General features: G+C 47.9%; 2 protein-coding genes across 2 annotated transcripts; one reads left to right on the top strand and one right to left on the bottom strand.

Annotated features, from left to right (window-relative positions):
- Nucleotides 1–465: 465 nt before the first annotated feature.
- Nucleotides 466–15,117, top strand: LOC103535023 (methylcrotonoyl-CoA carboxylase beta chain, mitochondrial). Its single transcript, XM_008501042.2, has 14 exons — nucleotides 466–622; nucleotides 750–1,081; nucleotides 3,190–3,386; nucleotides 4,175–4,353; nucleotides 5,250–5,330; nucleotides 5,802–5,980; nucleotides 6,675–6,867; nucleotides 7,838–7,929; nucleotides 8,403–8,559; nucleotides 9,239–9,361; nucleotides 9,888–10,036; nucleotides 10,453–10,534; nucleotides 11,104–11,224; nucleotides 15,035–15,117. Exons 2-13 carry the CDS (start codon nucleotides 786–788, stop codon nucleotides 11,188–11,190), a joined length of 1,815 nt encoding a protein of 604 aa, XP_008499264.1. The 5' UTR covers nucleotides 466–622; nucleotides 750–785; the 3' UTR covers nucleotides 11,191–11,224; nucleotides 15,035–15,117.
- Nucleotides 11,766–18,694, bottom strand: RPE65 (retinoid isomerohydrolase RPE65). Its single transcript, XM_008500711.2, has 14 exons — nucleotides 18,684–18,694; nucleotides 17,864–17,946; nucleotides 17,391–17,541; nucleotides 16,998–17,105; nucleotides 16,772–16,913; nucleotides 16,439–16,586; nucleotides 15,854–15,935; nucleotides 15,234–15,366; nucleotides 14,987–15,126; nucleotides 14,376–14,505; nucleotides 13,548–13,662; nucleotides 13,361–13,455; nucleotides 13,143–13,254; nucleotides 11,766–11,937 (listed from the first exon to the last, which is right to left on the bottom strand). Exons 1-14 carry the CDS (start codon nucleotides 18,692–18,694, stop codon nucleotides 11,786–11,788), a joined length of 1,602 nt encoding a protein of 533 aa, XP_008498933.2. The 3' UTR covers nucleotides 11,766–11,785.
- Nucleotides 18,695–18,788: the final 94 nt, after the last annotated feature.

Genomic DNA, 18,788 nt, shown 5'->3' on the forward strand with positions numbered 1-18,788 from the left:
CCGACCCGCTGGAGCTGCCCCTTCCCGGACAGAACTCACCCGGGACGGGTTTGCTGGACAGCCGAGTACGGGTGCGGAGCAGGAGGGGAGCAGAGGAGAGGCAGCGGTGCAGCCCGCGGAACTCCCGCTTCCCGCCCGCGGAAAGGCCGCTGAGGGCCCGCCCGGCCCCGCCTCCGCCTCCACCGCCTCCGCTGCTTCCCCGTCCCGCAGGGCCTCGGGGGGCACAGGGCGGGCTGACAGGCGGGACCCACTGAGGGAACGGCCCCGAACCCCGACGGGAACCGGGGGTGTCCCCTCAGCAGCCCGACCCGCGGCGGGAACACGGTTGTTCCCTCAGGACTGAGCTCTCCACAGGAGGAACCGGGTTTTTACCTGAGGAACCGGGTTTTTACCTCAGGACTGAGCTCTCCACAGGAGGAACCGGGTTTTTACCTGAGGAACCGGGTTTTTACCTCAGGACTGAGCTCTCCACAGGAGGAACGGAGCTTTTACCTCAGGAACCGGGTTTTTACCTCAGGAACCGGTTTTTGCCTCAGGAGTGAGTTCTCCCCAGGAGGAACCGGGGTATCCCCTCAGGACTGAGCCCTCTACAAGGACCGGGTTGTTCCCTCACCAGGCTCAGGTCTGCCCTCACGCCCCGTCCTGAGGTGCGGTGCCAGCTTCGCCTCGTCACTGGAGGCAATCAGAAGGGTTAATTTTTTCTTTCTTTTCTTTCTCTTCTTTCTTTTTTTTTTTTTTTTTTTCCTCAGTAAGTGCTGCTCCTTCTCCTCCCCGCCCTCAGGGCCATGGGGAACACGGCGACCCGGAGCTCCCTTGGCAGACTGCGCTCCAGCCCCTCGGCTCTGCCTCTCCGCAGGTTACAAACCTTCAGCCCCTGGTTGGAGGGAAGGTACCGGGGCTGGTGTCGCGGCCAGCGACCCACACACAGCCCGCAGGGACAGGTCAGGACACGCAGCCTCAGTCACCGAGCGAGATCCAGGCGGAGTGCCCGAGCTTTCCCCGTGCTGGATGGATGCATCCCGGCTGTGCACCGAGCCGTGTTTGAGGAGAATGTGAGGAACAGTCAGGATGTTGGTGCCAGGTAACGAAACGCTGCTCTTTGCCAGGTGATGTGGAAGTTACTTATGGGCACGTTTTAGGATTTTATTTTTTTTGTAACGTAAAAATACGAGTTGAAAAGTCCAGAGATGGAAAAACTTTGAAGAAACGTTAGGGTGGTTTTGCTGTTTTGAAGCCTGAACGTGTCTGTGCGCTGCTTTTTCCTCAGGCAGGGTGAATTCTGCAAGGATCAGCACTTAACAAATTTCAGTCCCCAAAAATTGTTGAGTACTCAGCTCTGGTGAGTCCTGTGTCCAGTTCTGGGCCCCTCAGCCCCTCAGGAAGGAGATTGAGGTGCTGGAGCAGGTCCAGAGAAGAGCAAGGAGGCTGTGAAGGGATCCAGCAGAATTGCTGTGAGGAAGGGCTGAGGGAGCTGGGGGTGTTGAGGCTGGAGAAGAGGAGGCTCAGGGGAGACCTCATCACTCTCTGCAACTCCCTGAAAGGAGGTTGGAGCCAGGGGGGGGTCGGGCTCTATCAGTCAGACAAGAGGCCATGGGCTTAAGCTCTGCCAGGGGAGGTTTAGGTTGGATATTGGGAAGAAATTCTTTCCAGAGAGGGTGATCAGGCATTGGAATGGGCTGCCCAGGGAAGTAGTGGATTCTCCATCCCTGGAGATATTTAAAAAGAGCCTGGATGTGGCACTGAGTGCCATGGGCTGGGAACCACAGGGGGAGTGGATCAAGGGTTGGACTTGAGGATCTCAGAGGTCCTTTCCAACCCAAGTGATTCTGTGATTCTGTGAAATGCCTTAGTCAGGCTCAGATTGTATTTAAAACAGTGCCATGTGACATTGCTTTGCATAAATTGCCAAGAAGGATTTTTTTCTAGACCTTCATTTGTTCCATGTTTGATTTTTGAATGCAAAGACATAAATGGTGAATCACACATTTCCAGAGCCCTCCTGACAGTGGGTGACAGTCACTGCAGTTAATTGTGATTCACTGATAAAGGCAGGAAAATGTATTTTGTGTGTTTGTCCTTAAAGATCAGGTGGCAAGAATTCCAAGGCCTTTGTTCAGGGGAATGGTACATGAGCTGGAAGCAGAGCTAACACACTGTGCCCTCCTGTGGTGACATTTACCATGTTATTAAAAATCCTTAGCTTTTTTCTTCTGAGGTTTTTCAGTCCCTGGAGTCTGCAGGAAGCCACAGTAAGATAGCAGAGTTGTGTGCAGAGTGCTGCACATCAAACAGTATTTTTTAGTTATAGGTGATGAATCTTGGTGAAAAAAAAAATATTTGAAATAAATGAAGAACTTGGCTAATTTAAGACCAAAATTACATTTGTTTCCAGTTTATTCAGATCTTCATCTGTATTTGGTCCTGCCCTGACAATAACATTGACAATAACTTCTTGGTGGCTGCAGAGACCCTGCAGTGTTTGATACTTCTAACATACATCCCCAGTGCTGTAGAATGTGCATTTCTTCCAGATTTAGTAGTTCCTTCTGCTCACCAGTTGCTGATTTTTGTCAGATAAACTTGTTGAGGGGAGCTGAGGGAGGAAAACTCTGGCTGGATTCTCCCCTGGAGCAGTTGGAACAAGGAGGTGAATGTCCAGGCTGAATCAGGACGAGCACATTCTGGTTGCCTTATCAATCAATAGCTGCCTGGTTGTAGGCTCAGGGTGTAGGGCAGAGACTCTCCAAGCCAGCCTTTGTCAGAACTCCCCTCAAGGGGTTGCTGACAGATAAGTGTGACCAGATCCTGTGAAATACTGAGTGCTTGGTGTGTAAGGGCAACACCCAGGGGAGGATATGGAATTAGTAATGTTTACTAGCTTGGAATATATAATAAAGATAGTTGGAGTATTTCACTCTTTTTTTTTTGTGGGGGGAGGCAATTTTTGAATAGTGAAAGTAAAATTCTTGCTATAAATAGCCTACCTTTGATTTTTAGTATGCTTTGTAAGAAACAATAATCCAAAAAAAAAAAAAAAAGGCAAATTAATTTCCATTCTCATCTCATATACATGAAAACTGTGCAGTGCCTCGAAGTAATGCGTTCAGTCCCTGAAAGATAACTTGTAAGCCAAGGTGTTCTTTCATTAATTAAAACTTTGTTGGTTTGTGGGGTTTTTTTTCACCTCAGGTATTCTGAGCTGCTAGAGACTGTCAGAAAAGGAGGGGGAGAGAACTCCATCCTGCATCACACCCAGAGGAACAAGAAGCTGTTTGTACGGCAGCGCCTGAGGCTGCTCCTGGATGAGGAGCCTTTTCTTGAGTTCTCCCCCCTGGCTGGCCTCAACCTGCCCTATGGGGATGTCCCTGCTGCTGGCTACCTCACTGGTAATGCCTGGCAGAGCTCGTGGGAGATGGGTTCATTTTCATCCCTCATATCTTTAGGGTTTAGGTGGGGTCTGAAGGTGGGAAAGGGTGGAGCTATGGTGCCCAAGGAAGGAGGGTTGTGAACCAACATGGGCCTTCATGTGATCTGAGAGATGCTGTTTGGGTGCAGTGCTGAGGAACTCTTTGTAGGTGTCCCCACCTGCTGCAGACCTTGCCAGGTAACCAGCCCTGCTCTCTGGAGCTGAGGTGTAAGGAAGAACGCTGCATGAAAAAGGCTTATGGAATATTTTAGTTTCTTAAGAGAAAGCAAAGGCTGCAGGGAGACCTTAGAGCACCTTCCAGTGCCTGAAGGGGCTCCAGAAAAGCTGGGGAGGGACTTGGGACAAGGGCCTGGAGGGATGGGATGAGGGGGAAGGGTTTGGAGCTGCAAGAGAGGAGCTGGGAGGGAGAAATTCTGTGCTGTGAGGGTGCTGAGCCCCTGGGTGCCCAGGTTGCCCCCAGAAGCTGTGGCTGCCCCATCCCTGGCAGTGTTGAAGGTTGGATGGGGCTTGGAGCAGCCTGGGCTGGTGGGAGGTGTCCCTGACCATGGCAGGGGGGGCACTGCAGGAGCCTTAAGGTATTTTTCAACCCAAACCAGTCTGTACTTCTATGATCATCCTTGTCTATTAGCAGCATGAAAGAGTTCAGCTTCTGCTGTGTTATTCTTCTGCAGTTTTTGCTGGGAAATCAGGAATACCACATGTGGTATATTAGGTAGTCTTGATGAGTGTCTGTGGTGCCTCTTGCAGGAGCTGGCAAAATCTGTGGGGTCTGGTGTGTCTTCATGGCAAATGATGCAACTGTGAAAGGAGGATCTCTTTATCCCATTGCATTGAAGAAACAATTAAGAGCTCAAGAAATAGCCCTGCAGAACAGGCTGCTGTCTGTCTTCCTGGTTGACAGTGGGGGAGCATTCCTACCACTGCAGGTAGTATCAGAACCACTTCAGAGGAGAAATCCCTGTGTTTGTCTTAACCATACTGATTTTTAGCAGTAAACCTCAGACTGACATTGGGTTTTCTTGTCTGGCTGCCTTGCATTGCCTGCTGTACTTAAATTGAGTTTTGTCCACCAACCAGCATGCAGAAGGTGGTTTGCAGGTTTGTCAGAGTGGTGATGACTTTGGCTGAGCTTGCATCTCACATCTAATCAAAGTGTAGAAACTTGAATATCAGGGGGGTGACCCAAAGTGCTGAGCAAACACAGGTGTGCTGAAATGCTTCAGTGTCTTTAATAAATTGGTACTTTGTGGTTGCTGTTTTGAACTGCAGAACCTATAAGACTGCTCTCTGTTTTATTGTAAAGTTCATGACAGTAATGCAGTAACCTCCATGGCCTTTAAAACTGTGGTTCTTTGAAATTCTTGCTGTAAAAGGAGAACATGTAGAGGTTGGTTTCCAATATAGAGAGGTCATGTTATCCCAGAGACTACAGCTGTTCCCTCTCCAGACTGAAAGCAAACACATGGGAAAGTTGTTATGTCACTTGAGGAATTGTATAGAAAACTAAGTAAGTGCCCTGGAGTCATTTCACAGATAAAGCCTGAACACGAGCTTCCCCTTCTCCCTGTTCACTGTCTCAGTTTCTGTAGAATAAATTGTTTTCCACAAAAAAATACAACAGCTACCTCTGCTTTTGGAACACGTGGGTATTTTTGCAGCATTGCACAAGGCATAAGGGGATTAAACACTGTAGCAAGTGCTTGAAGTGTTAGCGTTGACCTTCCCAGAGTCAGTCACCATGAGTCTGTGATTGAGTGGAGCAAAGAGCCTTGGCTTTGGTAATTAATATTGCAACTCACTTTGTCTTCTCTCTGTCATGTAGTCAGAGCTGTTTCCTGACAAGCTGCATGGTGGCAGGACGTTCTACAACGAAGCACTCATATCTGCCATGGGCATCCCTCAGGTATGGTGTCACCTGCAGCACGAGGAGGTGTAGCCTGTGGGAGGAGGAGAGCTGGGAAGGAGGTTCTCTTCTGGGAAAAAAAAAGAAAAAGGTTCTAGGAAGAACTCTGAAGCACACAAAGAGATTTCTAAAGCTCTTCTCTTCTATTTGTGGGAAAGGGAGGTGCAAAGAGTACCTCACAGAGTTGTGCAGCCTGAGGTTGGACTAGATGATCTCTGAAGTCCCTTCCAACCCGGCTAATTCTATGATTCTAAGGATATTCAAAGTGTTTGCTGACTGATGGTGATGGGATAGCATCAGATCACTCGGTTGTTTCAGAGTAAACACTCAACTCTCTCCAAAGCATCTTTGTTTTTCATGCTGGTGTTTCCCAAGCTGTGATTTAGTCTCTTGAGCATAACCGTGGTGACTTTGCCTTTCCACCCTCCCCTCCGGTGCCTCTGGGGTTGTTTTGTTCTCTGTGCCCTTCAGGTGGCAGTGGTGTGCGGCCCCTGCGTGGCTGGAGGTGCCTATTTGCCAATGATGGCAGAAGAAATTGTGATGGTAGATAAAATCGGGACACTGTTCCTTGCGGGCCCACCTCTGGTAAAAGCTGCTACAGGAGAATCTGTCTCTGCCGAGGACTTAGGAGGAGCTAAACTTCACTCTGAGTATGTGCAACAAGTCTTACAAATAGGGGAGAATTCCACATGCTTAGCTTTAAAGAAACTGTCGTTTTTTCTTAATGTGACTGGAGCTGCTCCAGTGACAGGGTACAATGTGGTCCTCGGGGACTGAAAAACATGCAGGAAGAGACCCGGTAGAAATGGTATATTAATTAGTCTAAAGTTTGGTGGCATGGAAGTATCTTTGGGCTAGATCTACCTCTCTGAAATGAAAAAGTTACATGGCAGTAATTTCAGCTTTATGTCATCCCACGGGCACTTCCCCTTCCACCCTGACAGAAAGCTGGTGTGGATAGAGGGCTCAGGAGCCAGCCAGCTGCAGAAGAGTGGCACTGGGGTGACAGTCATGTAATGAGTTATTTTAATGTTTATTTCCCTTCATTATGTTGCTTGCAACAACGTTTGAAAATCAGTTCAAAGGTCTGGTTTTAATGTCTGTAAACACAAAGGTCACAGGGAAGAACTCCTTACCCTCAGTTTATTTTGGGGTTGGATTGCACAGATATTCCAGCTGACTTGCTGCTCCCAGCTGCTTTGTGCAAGAACACAAATCCCACAGCATTCCCAAGGAGTCTGGAGACTCAGAGTACAGATTAACATTTTTTCCTTGAGTCTGGATTTTCTCTCAGAATTCAGATTTGATGAACTGCACACTCATCAATGTTGTGCTCTCTCCTAGAGTCAGTGGCTGTACTGACCATTTTGCACCTTCAGAAAAGGAAGCCTACGAGTGTGTCCGGAACATCATCTCAACATTAAACTATGATCCCCTGCCTGAGGAGCTCGGGGAGTTTGAGAGCCCTCTGTTCAGCCAGGATGAGCTCCTGGGACTGGCACCACGGGATTATAGGTGCACTCTCCCTGTGAAGCTGGTATGGTGACAGGAAGGGTATTTCTGCCTCCTTCCAGCCTGCTCTATCTGGTAGCTCCAGATGAAGAGGCAACAGGCTGTTCTCTCTCCTGAAATACCAGAGATACTCTGTGTTATTCCCTCAGCAGTCTGGCAAACTGTCTTGAGTCTGGAACAAAGCAGGATGGCAATAATTCTGTACAATTATAGACAATATTTAAGCTGCAAACCTGCTAGAGAGAAGATAATAACAGACTGTGCCAGCTGATTCCCATCTGTTTGAGATGCTGTTATGTCAGTATGTCTTGTACTGTGTTGGCTCCCTTGAGACTGTCCTGTTTTCCCCTCCCTCTGCCTTTCCCCCCTCCCAGATAATCATGTCTGGATCTTGTAACTTCAGGGCCTAATGAAAATACTGACTGAAAAGACAACACAGCTGAAATTAAACTTATTTGAGGCTGGGAGAGCTGCTGGTACATCAGCAGAGACACACTGAGCTGCCCATGCTCTTTTCATTGTGTTCTTCTAGAAGAGATTCGGTCTCTGAGGATGGGAATCCGGAATCTTTTCCAGGGGGTGGATTCCTGCAGTTCAGGGGATTTACTGCAGAAGTGTAGCTGTGCAGGCTGCTTTTAAACTGTGTAACAAGCACGAGCAATCTGCTGCTGTTTTCTGTGCACATAAACAGTAACTGAGGGTTTTACAGCATTTTGATGCACCTGGACAACTGTGCTCTGTAACACTGGAGTGATTTTAGAGCTGAACGTTGGCTCAGGTTACCTGGTTGGTAATAAAACATAAACACAAATTTGATACTCAGTAAATACTGAGTATTTAGCAGCGTGTGAGACCTAAAGGGGCCTCTGTGTTCATTTAAGCTGACATCTTGCACTCTGCATGTCCCTTTGCTGTTTGAACAGAGCCTGTACTTCAGCAGAACTCTCCTACTTCCACTGAAGTTTCTGTAGTAAAGCCTGTCTATTTCTTTGCAGATTCTGAGCCGTCTGGTGGATGGCAGCAGATTCCAGGAATTCAAAGCTAATTATGGCACAACATTAGTAACAGGATTTGGCCATGTGGAAGGGTAAGGAAATGTATGGACATAGCTGTCTGAGTAGCTTTCAGGTTTTCCAGGATCCCAATAATCAGTGTGTTTGTGAGGTTCTGAGCCAGTCACAAATCAGTCATGAAATACTCCTATAAAACCTCATCTGTCCCTGAGCTCCTCAGGGCTCAGGCCAAGAGCAGCAGAGTGATGACAAACCAAATGGTTCTCATGCCTCTGGGAAATGATTTTTTTTTGTTCTCAAATATTACTAATAGTTTGAATATTGAAGTCTCAGCAGATTCCTTAAGAAATAAGAAACAGCATCTTGAAAAATGTCCCAAACTGAGCTGCAAGCTCTCATCCCTCATAATATCTCATCATCTCATACCTGTACAATAGCACTCTGTGATTCAGACTGTGCAGATATTTTGTTTCCATCCTTCAGAACACCACGAGCTTGACAGTTGCTAGGGCTCAGAAGGGGAGATGTGGGTGTCTGTGTTCTGTAGGTACCTGGTGGGGATTGTGGCCAGCAATGGGGAGCTCTCTCAGGATGCCTCTCTCAAGGGCAGCCACTTCGTGCAGCTCTGCAGCCAGCGCAGCATCCCCATCCTCTTCTTCCAAAATACTGCTCCACCTGCAGCAGAGCCAACAAGCATCTCAAAGGTAGGGCAGTTCAGCTTCAGCATCCTTAACTCAGGTGTTGCCTAATTCTTGCTTTGTTTAAGATTACATTTTGGAAATTATGAATTGTTAGGGAAGTATTTTTTATTTACAGTGCTCTTAATGGTTTAAACAGAGGGGATTTCAATTAATTTGTTCTTAGGTCCTTCCATTCTGGTTTTAAGCAGGTGTCTGTGCCTCTTTAAAATGGTACTGTCCAGCTGGCATGTAAACTTGGGATTTATAGTGCTTTTAACATTGAAATAGAGCCTAGCAATCCTTCTGATCTCAGTGCACTCCAGGGGAAAATAGGTATTTCTCTTCCAGGGAAGTGAAGGCATTAAAGCACGTTTTGTCCTGAGCCAGAGAGAGCCTTGCAGCAAAACCCACATTAGATTCCCTGAGCAGAGACTGTTCCTGCACCCAGTTCCTCCCTGCTATCACCAGCACTTGAGACAAAGCCTGGCATAATTCCCCTGTATCTGAGAGGGCTGTGGCTGCTCAGAGCTGAAGGGTTGTGCAGACTGATGGGAACTCTGTGGCTGAGTTACAGTGCACAAGGGGTCTGCTGGCATGGAAGAAATTATCATACAGAAATGAAATATTTTAGAAACTCAAATTTGGTGGGAGCTGAGGGGATCTAGAAATAAAAATTAAAAGCTTTAAAATCTTCCCATTCCAGGCAAAGGCTGACTCCAACAGGCTGAAAGCCCAGGCCTCCATGATGGCTGCTGTGGCCTGTGCTGCTGTTCCCAAAATCACCATTGTCATCGGGGGCTGCTTTGGGGCTGACAGCTATGCCATGGTAAGGGGGGCACCAATGAGGGGGCTTGGGGACAGACTCTGCACTGGGACAGCATCCCACAGCTCTTCATTTTAAAACACAGTTGGCTGCTCTTACAGACACCTCAGTCTGTTATTTTAGCTACTCTGAAAATAAGAAATGCATCGTGAGATGTGGTGACTGAAACTTGGGTCTGCATCTTAAGAACCTGGAGAAGATTCTAAAACACAGAATATCTGAAAATGTCCTTTCCTGGAGCCCATCCTGCCTTTTCCTCAGCACGTGCTCTCTGGTTTCAGTCATCAGGGAGCACCTCTCCTTTAGTGGTGCTGCTCTGTGTCCTGTTCTCATTGCTAGTCAGGGCACTTGGGCTCTTTTCTTGCTCAGAATTAAATGTGTAGGTGCTTGGAGGAGCAATTAAATTATAAAACAGCAATATTGAAAGCAGTGGGGATTGTTGAAGGCAGTTGTGTCATCCTGCAGCTGTCTTTTTGGGATTAATTTCTGTGCATTTGTATTGTGTGCTTTGTTTTGGTTTTTCTTGTAGTGTGGCAGATCATTCAGTCCAAACTTCCTTTTCTTGTGGCCTAATGCAAGAGTTGCTCTTGTGGATTCAAGACATTTCTGCACAAACCCACAAGCTGGGGACAACAACTGCACAGGAGATGACTGGGAACTGAAACATCTGAGAGATAAGTAAGGACTAAGCTAAATCTAAACCCCTACTCTGGGATTTAATTAGCTAAATTATTCACCCTAGAGATCAGCACATCTCAGACAACTAAAGAAAACCTGAATCTACTGAGAAATATTTCAAATTTCTGTGTCTGCTCATAGGATCTTATGAAGGAAACACAAAGGTTTGACAAAATAACACAAACCACAGCCATAGAGCCCCAAAAGAGGGTATTCTGTGGTGTCTGAAAAGCTGGTGCTGAGTGTGGAGGCTGGGCTGTGCAGAGTGATGGAAATACAGTTGGGTGTTTGCTGGATTCTGATTAATTTCAACAGGAGTGCTGCAGATTCACTGGAGATTGAAATCTTTGCCTTTTTCAGCTGTGACCTGGTGGTTGTTACATTTCTGCGTTTGTTTAATCCTCTGTCTTCTCCAGGCTGGAGGAAGAAAGCAGTGCCTTCTACTCCTCTGCCAGACTCTGGGATGATGGCATCATTCTACCTCAAAATACCAGACAGGTGAGAGGTTTCCTTACCTGTTCCTCACAGCACATTTTGTCCTCAGATCACCAGAGGATCTCACAGCCATTGTGCATGCCTGAGTCAGCAGCTTTTAGCTGGCAGACATCCACTCAGAATGACAGAAAGTTAGATCCAGTAGATCATTTCTGCCAGCTGTGCTCCTCTATTTTTCCTTCCTACATTCTTTTTTAGAAATACTTAAAACATTCTTTGAACTTCTGAAGCTTGTTTACTTAAAAGACCACACATGGAGCCTCCTACCACTTAATCCATCTAAATACAGCACAGATTTATGCTAATGCATAGATATTAAATATTTTCTGTGGTGTTTATGGGAACTTTCATACTAGGAGAGCACTGGGAAGTATTTCCTGGCACTAGAGGCCAGAGGTTGCTCTCTCTCTAGGATCTACACCTGAATGGAAAATAAGTGAGAGTTGAAATGAGTCACTGTCACTTGGGTGCACTCCCCACTCCCTGTTTGCACTCCTGAGTGCACACCTGGTCAGGTTTTTGAAATTTTGTTCCAGAGACTCATTGCTGATCCTGTGTTTTGTTTCCATTAGGTGATTGCCCAGTGCTTGGAGATCACAGAGCAGCAGAAGTACCAGCAGGCCCTGCCTCCCTCACAATATCCTGTCATCAGGATGTGACTGCAGCCACTTTCAAACCATCAGCCTTCTCAAGGTAGCACCATGGACTAGAAATCTTTAATAGCACTGATTTTCTAATTCTTCAATATCAATAAAACTGTCAAAACCATCAGAGACAAACAAGAATCCTGGATTTTAAGTCTGTTAGCAGTAAGTCTGTATTTTGAGCAATAGCCTCCTTACTACATTAGCTGAAAGTGTATTTTGTGAAAAGGATGAAGCTGAGAGCCTGCAGCACACTGAGAAAGCACATTCAGCCCAGGCTCAAACAATTGGTTGGTTTGTTTGTTTGCTTTTCATACTGACATTTAAGTACTTGAACTTTGTCCCAGCAGGAAAGTTTAATTCTGTAAAACAACACCACAATCCCTTCCCAACCTCCCCCAACTTCTGTTGATGTCACTGGAGGGCTCTTCGCACCATCCATCTGGGAACTGCCCAGGGCTGCGTTTGAACAATGCCTGTTACAGTTACATGTTACAAAGAATTAAAGTGATTAAGTAGCCCTAGGAATGAAAAGTGATGCTGAAGGAGGCGAGGGGGTGGGAGAGCTCCTCAGAGGAAACTGCCCCTTCCTTGGTGCTGGGGACAGCAGTCACGCTCTCTTGAAGAGCCCGTGGAAGGTCACAGGGATGATCATCTCCACCTCAGCCCTGGCCACCTCGCTCATGTCTTTGGCATTGAGGATCAGGAGGTAGGCGGGCTTGGGCCCCGCCCCCGGGCTGATCACGATGCTCAGCACAACCCCTGGGAGGAGAAAAGCAAGAGGATTGTCCCCGTGCTGTCCCCTCCATGGGGCCGGGGGGCACCCTGAGGCACTCCCCAAACCCCTACTCGCTGGGCCGGGGAAGCAGGCTCAGGTTCTTCACTGATTTCTCAAGACTGCTTGCAGTTCTTTTTGGGCTCAGCTTGGGCTGATGGGCCAGTAGCTCTATGAAGTTTCTTTTTAAAACTCTTGAGAAGTGTTTTTAGTTGGAAAGGGAACTATGAAAAGTTATCTCAGGGGCCTACGAGAAACATCACATCCCAGAATCTCTAGGAAATCCAGCCATTAATTTTTCAATATTAAATGTTGAATTACTTTAGAATTGACTTTAAAATTCTGCTTCTGAGGTCCAGTGTGACCAGATAAACACCTCCAAGTCCTGGTATCATGGTGTGGACTGTCCCAGCCCCTGGGCTGCTGGGTCATTTCTGTCTCTGTGGGTCAGTGGCTGCAGGAGAGCGTGGGGACAGCCACCCCAAAGGGCTCAGACCCAGCCCTGGGGAGGGTGACAAAAGGGTGAGCACAGGCCTGGGTGGCTTCTGCAGGGGCTTAACTCTCAGGGAGACTTAAACATGTTCCTAAAATGCACAAAGTCTGCTTCAGTTAATGAAAGCTTTTGAGAACAAGGTTAAAATCTTTTCAGTGTGACATAAGCCCCTGCACAGCCCTTTCCTGACCTGGGAACAGGTAGTAGGAAATATTTTTGCTATGAAAGATGAAGCTTTCCCCATAAACCAGTGAAGAGTTTGCTCTTAAATTCATCAGACCCAAGACTTGTCCCAGCTCCACCTATCTCATCATGGGAGATGAGCAGTTTGGGGAATAAATGGGTACAGGGCTGGGGACACGTGGGGAAACGTGTGCAGTGCCTGACAGGAGCACAGCCACACATCCTGGAGTGGCAAAGCCCAAATTCACTCCACTCCCACCCAAGGAAAGTGGGTTAAGAACAGGAAACATGCTTGGGTTAACAGAGATACAGTTCTAACAAAGTTCTACCACCTGGAATTCTTTAAATACTGCAGTTCCTGATGGAAAAAAGGCCAGGAACTGACAACAACAGATTGTTTAAGCCTAAAGGTTTTTTTCCTCCTTTGTTTTCCATCAGTCTTCATGTTCCCACAGACAAACTTCTCCAATCAGGATGCCATTGACCAAAATAAAATACAAATAAAATCAGAATTACCATCATCTTCCTCCAGGGCATCTGGATGGGAAACAAAGATGGGCTCTGATGGATATGAATCTGGCTCCTGCCATACCCAGGTCTCCTTTGTTTTGACATTCAGCTTGCAAAGCTAAAGGGGGAAAAAAAAAATGCACCCACATCTCAGAAATATTCTTGCTTGTCCTTAAACTGCAAGCTCCTGGTTAAGATGTGCCTCACCCAGCACTGATACTGACCCTGTCTGGGACAAAGTGATTCAGCCCCAGCCCGTAGGTGTAGGTGTAAGGTTTCCCACAGTATTTCTTGTAGTTGATTTGTGGAAATTCAAATGCTACAATTAAAAACAAACAGAAATATGTGAAGATAAGTGTAGGGCAGAGTGTGGGGGTGTTGGTGTTGGTGCCTTTGGGAGCCTGCTCTTACCATGGCGTGGCCCTGAGAAGATGACCTCTGGCTCCAGCCAGATGGTCTCATCGCTGCGCAGCGTTGCTGTGGCTGTCGTGTAGGGCAGGGTGACCAAGTTCTTACCTGTGTCAGCCTGGGACAAGAAAAACACCCCAAAGAAAAAAGGAGGAGCAGATTTCTGGTTGGAGAGAGCTGTTGCAAACTGTGTTAAGCAGTGAAGGCCGTGCTGAGCAGCAGAGCCTCCCCAGGCTGCAGGGTTGCAGGAATGCTCAGCAACGGCTGCTCCTTCCCCTTCCTGAGGGGATAAGAGAGCAGCAAGATGCCAAAATTCACCTGCACACACCTTCCCCCTGCTCAGAAACACAGGCACAACCTTTTGCAACATGTGGGAAATAAAATAGAAACCCAGACTGGGTTGGGTTGGAAAGGACCTTAAGGCTCAACCAGTGCCACCCCTGCCATGGTCAGGGACACCTCCCCCAGCCCAGTCTGCTCCAAACCCCATCCAACCTTCAACACTGCCAGGGATGGGGCAGCCACAGCTTCTGGGGGCAACCTGGGCACCCAGGGGCTCAGCACCACACTCACACCAAAGAATTTCTTCCTCATATCCATCCCTCTTCCAGTTTAATTCCAGTTTAGAATAACGCTATTCAATTAAATAAACCCAAAAGTTCCTCCAAAGAGTCGTACTTTCAGTTCCCCTCCTATTAAAAGGTTTTAATCTGAATTAAATGGGGTGAGGCAGAGCACCAGCAATGCTGGGCTGTGTGCCCTGAGGGGAGCAGGGCAAGCACTGTTGTCCCCAAGCCCCACTGGTGGCCATGCTGGTGGCCACACTGGTACCTTGTCAATGTTGAGGGGCAGGACGTATCTGCGGGCTTCGGGCTGTGGGGCTTTCTCTGCCTGGCGCTTCACTTCATCCCAGTTTGCTCTCAGGTTGGCTAAGTAGAGGTAATTGTAAACAAACTCAAACCTGCAGAAAGATGAGGAGCACAGCTGAAGGTGTCATTTGTTTGGAGGGGGTCAAATGCTGTTTTTTTCCCCTAAAATAACAGGCTACTTGGCCAACACAGGGCTGGGCCTCACTCTTCTCTCTGTCTGTGCCAAAAGTAGTGTTCAAACCTCAACCAGATCCTCCTCATCATGGCCCAGAAGCCCAAATAACTTCAGCCCTTGGGCATTATTGGAGACAAAGGCCAGTTAAAGACAAGAATAGTCAAATTTCTCTTGGAAAATGAGTTTCCTACAGGCTCTCTGCACCTCTGTGGGGTCTACAAGTGTGAGTACTTAGATGGGCTGGAAGGAGTTGGTGTGAGTGCCAGAGGTGATTCCCACAGGCAAGGGCAACATGTGCCTGGTGCTGGGGCTCTGCTGTCCCCACCAGCTCATGCCAGGGTTAGGCCAGTGCCACAGGGACCCTTGGCCACCTGTGGGGTGGGCACCACAAGACTCACCCCTTCCAGGTGCAGAGATCAACAATCAGAAATCCATTGTCTTCATAGGTGTTGATGTGATGGAAGAGGTTGAAGGCCGAGGTGCGGTACTTGATGTTGAGGAGCCTTCCTTTCTTCTTCTCTGCCACGTGAAGCCAGACCTGAGAAGACACCAGAGAAATGAAGGTGAACTCAATAAAATGTAACCCCCAAGTCCAGTGCTGGCTGCCCAGTCCAGCCCAGTTTGGCACCAGTGCTGGCTGCTTACCCCCATGGTTTCGTTGGACTCGAAGCAGTCCATGTAGTTGGCTCCCCACAGGCTCCAGGAGGAGAGGAACTTGAGGAGGTTGATTTTCACTGGCTGCTCAACAAACACGATGTAGTTTGCTGTCAGCCCAAAGCTGTTTGGAAAGGAATGGGATCATGTCAAGATTGGACAAAACTCACCTAGGGGTTTGTTATAAGCACTGAATGCAGCTTGACACTTCAGGTGTACAGAACATGAACATCCTGATGGGGGCAAATCCCCTCATTTTAGCTGCTGATTACATGAAAGAACAAGCCCTGCATGCCACTTCTTTAGAACAAGCAGCAATGGCCATGCTGCAACGTGTTCCCCACCTCTGTGGGCTGGCAGGAATGAAAAGGGACTTTGTCCATTGGCCCTCAGAGTGGCCATTTTGGTGGCTGAGGCCTCATCCCTGGAGATGTTCAAGGTGAGGCCTGAGGAGGCTCTGAGCACCCTGATCTGGGTGAGGGTGTCCCTGACACTACAGGGGGTTGGACTGGGTGAGCTTTAGAAGTTCCTCCCAACCCAAATCATTCTCTGATTCAAATCATTCTGATTCTGAGCCATGTTTTGAGGCCACCCAGCCCAGGAGACATCACCTGTGAACGTAGGAGGGCTTGAACCTGTCACTGCAGGGGAACTGCACCACCACCTCCGACTTGTTGATTGGGTCATCCTTGTCTGGAAGGGGCAGAGGGAGGGTTAGGGAGGGGCTCACTCACAATTTTCAGTTTTAAATTGCAAGAGGGAAGATTTAGACTAGCTAATAGGGAGACATTTTTACCATAAGGGTAGTGAGGCCCTGGCCCAGGCTGCCCAGAGAGCTGGGAGGTGCCCCCCATCCCTGGAAACAATCCAGGTCAGGTTGGATGGGGCCCTGAGCAACCCGATCCAGTTGAAGATGTCCCTGCTCACTGCAGGGGTTTGGACTGAATGGAGCTTTGAAGGTCCCTTCCACCCTCAACCATTTGATGATAGATTCTATATTTACTCATATTTGGAACATTAACACAAGGGAAGTTGATATTAATTGCTTTAAAGGTCACGTGGTACCTTAAAGAAGGAAATAAAAATCTAAAGATTTTTGTAGGAAGTAACTCGATGACAAAACTCATTTGAAGGATAAAAAAGGAAGAAGTTATAGGACAATGTTTTCTCAGTTGCCTGAGGTGGGATGAACTGACCTGCCTGAAGTGGAGGAATCCGGATGATGTTATAGGCAAGAGAAAAATTTTTCCCAAAGCAATTGCCAATGTTGTAAACTGTCCCATCGTTTTCAATGTGGGGATGAGCTGTTGCCCCATTGACAGACACATATTTACAGAGATCCACCTGGAGAAGATACAAAAAGTCAGGAGTTTTCTTGGCAGGAGAGGGGAAGCCACCAACTCTGCAGGGCTTTGTTTCTGCATCACCTCCCTGACCAACTCCAACTCTTGCTGTGTTGGAAGAGGCTGTTTTTAAACACTTCCCTTTCAGCTTTAATCCTCCACACATGCAGAAGCACAAAGACTCACCTGCTTAATTGTCTCTAGTGTTTCTGGGTTAATTTTGGTGATGAAGTTGGTCTCAGTACAGGCATAGTAATCTTCACCCACGGGGTAGACATTGACAAGGGCATTATCAGTGACCTCCACACCTTTGAAGTATGAGAAAAACCTGAGCAGAGAAGATGGACAGGGAGTCAGGGGGTTTGTGGAAGTACCACAGGACATCACTGCAACACCTACAAGCCCAAGGTACCTGGAAAAGATGTTCTTGCATGGGTCTGGGTAGGCGTAGGTGCCAAATTCTGTTATCACAATCCTCTTCTCTGTCATGTTCCTCACGTAAGCATCAGTCCTGACAAACCTGGGGAGGGTGAGGAGGCACACTGCAGGTGTAGCCAGGAAAAAAGCAGCAGGCTTTGCAATTAAAAATACAGTGTTTTGTAATCAGTACAAAAAGTTGTGTTTCTGCTGACAAGAAGTTTGCTATTTTCAGCTGGTTTGAGTGATCCCACCATTAGAGCTCTTCCAGTAACTACAGGGATTTGGAATAATGGGCACCTCCCATGTGCTGGGCAGCAGAATCCAGACCCAGGGCTCTCAGTTGCTTTGTTAATTAATTTTCTTTTCTTGGCAGCTTGCCACATACCTTCGGTGATAGGTAACGTGCCCCTCCTTGAAGTCAAACTTGTGGAGAAGTGCTTGGCCATCAAAGAGGTGATAGAAGGGCTCTGAACCCACCTCAAACAAACCAGGACCACATCTTAGGAGGCTTCCTCGTAGCCAGGTGGGAATCCTGCCTGCAGGAGATGTGGAATTGGTTGGTAGGTGCCCAGTCCATGGTCAGTCAGAGTAAGAAATTGTGTCAACAGAAAGAACAAAGCTGCAAACTATTTTTTTTTAAATTATCAGACTTGGGTTTTTAACAGTCATGAGCTCTTTGAATTATCTTTTTTCCTTCACCTACAGACCAACCAGACAGAGATGTGGAGTATTGGTATATCTAAAGGTCTCCCATCCAATCTGTCCCTTCTCTACCCCAAAATACACCACTCCTGTTACATCCTTCACCTCCCAACCTCTACTCCAGCCCTTGAAAAGCCAGCAGGAGCACAGACCAACCTGTGACATGGGCAGTGACAGGAGAGGACAGCTCCTCCACTGTCTCAAAGAGCTTCTTGTATCCTCCAGCTGGATGCTCAACTCTGAAAGGGACAGCAGAGGTGGGGTTAGCCTGGTGCTGGGATCCCTTTGGAACCTTCTCTGAGGGGAGGGGTTTTGTCTCTAGATGGACTGAACTACAACCTGCAAATAACTTGAGAAATCAGGAGGGGAAAGCACCAGCTGCATGGAAGCAAAGGCTCCAAACTGTCCTGAGCAGATGGAACAGGGAATACCAACAGGACAGCCCATATTGACCCTCACCCTGGGGACAAATTCAGGATATCCTGAAACATCAGGAAGCAGCAGGGTGCTGGGCCATCTTGTCTAGATGGTGCTTTTGCCAAGAAAGGATGGACCAGAAGATCTTTGAGGTCACTTCCAACAGGAAGGTCTGTGATGCTATGAAAATCCAAGCTGTATCTCCCAGGGCTTGGATAAGCCTTTTTAGTTTTTTCCTTTCTGTATTCAGGTGAAGTGTACTTGAGCATGAAGCTGAGAACTCTTTGGTAGGCTCCACATTTCCCAGTTCCTCTGTAGCAGAGCCCGTGGAGACACACACAGAGGTGGGCTGTGCAGGCACTGTCCTACCCCTCCATAGGATGGGCCATCCTCTGGTGTGAGCCTGTCCCCCCAGCCCACAACCCTGGCACAGGATGGACCAGCACAGACACCCCCACACACAGATCCCCCCCTGTTCCTCCCCTCTGAGCCTCACCAGCACCTCCTGGACTCCCCTGTATCACGATGGCCCCCAGCAGATTCCCCCAGGAATACTCACTGGCTGTACATCTTCTCCCTGGTGAAAGAGCTGAGCTTCTGGCAGCTGAGCCCCTGGCCAGAGCTGTGCACGGGGTATTTATGGGGCACTGAGCCCTGCTGGGGG

This window comes from Calypte anna, chromosome 8 (assembly GCF_003957555.1).
Source record: "Calypte anna isolate BGI_N300 chromosome 8, bCalAnn1_v1.p, whole genome shotgun sequence".
NCBI classification, from domain to species: domain Eukaryota; kingdom Metazoa; phylum Chordata; class Aves; order Apodiformes; family Trochilidae; genus Calypte; species Calypte anna.

Excerpts from the sequence above, each read along its gene's own strand:
- LOC103535023 (XM_008501042.2), top strand. The coding sequence starts at position 786 with ATGGGGAACACGGCGACCCGGAGCTCCCTTGGCAGACTGCGCTCCAGC. Across the intron at positions 3,387-4,174 it reads TGCTGCTGGCTACCTCACTG|GAGCTGGCAAAATCTGTGGG; the intron begins GTAATGCCTGGC and ends TGCCTCTTGCAG. Across the intron at positions 6,868-7,837 it reads GCACTCTCCCTGTGAAGCTG|ATTCTGAGCCGTCTGGTGGA; the intron begins GTATGGTGACAG and ends ATTTCTTTGCAG.
- RPE65 (XM_008500711.2), bottom strand. Across the intron at positions 16,587-16,771 it reads CACTAGAGACAATTAAGCAG|GTGGATCTCTGTAAATATGT; the intron begins GTGAGTCTTTGT and ends TATCTTCTCCAG. Across the intron at positions 15,367-15,853 it reads AAGCCCTCCTACGTTCACAG|CTTTGGGCTGACAGCAAACT; the intron begins GTGATGTCTCCT and ends CTTTCCAAACAG.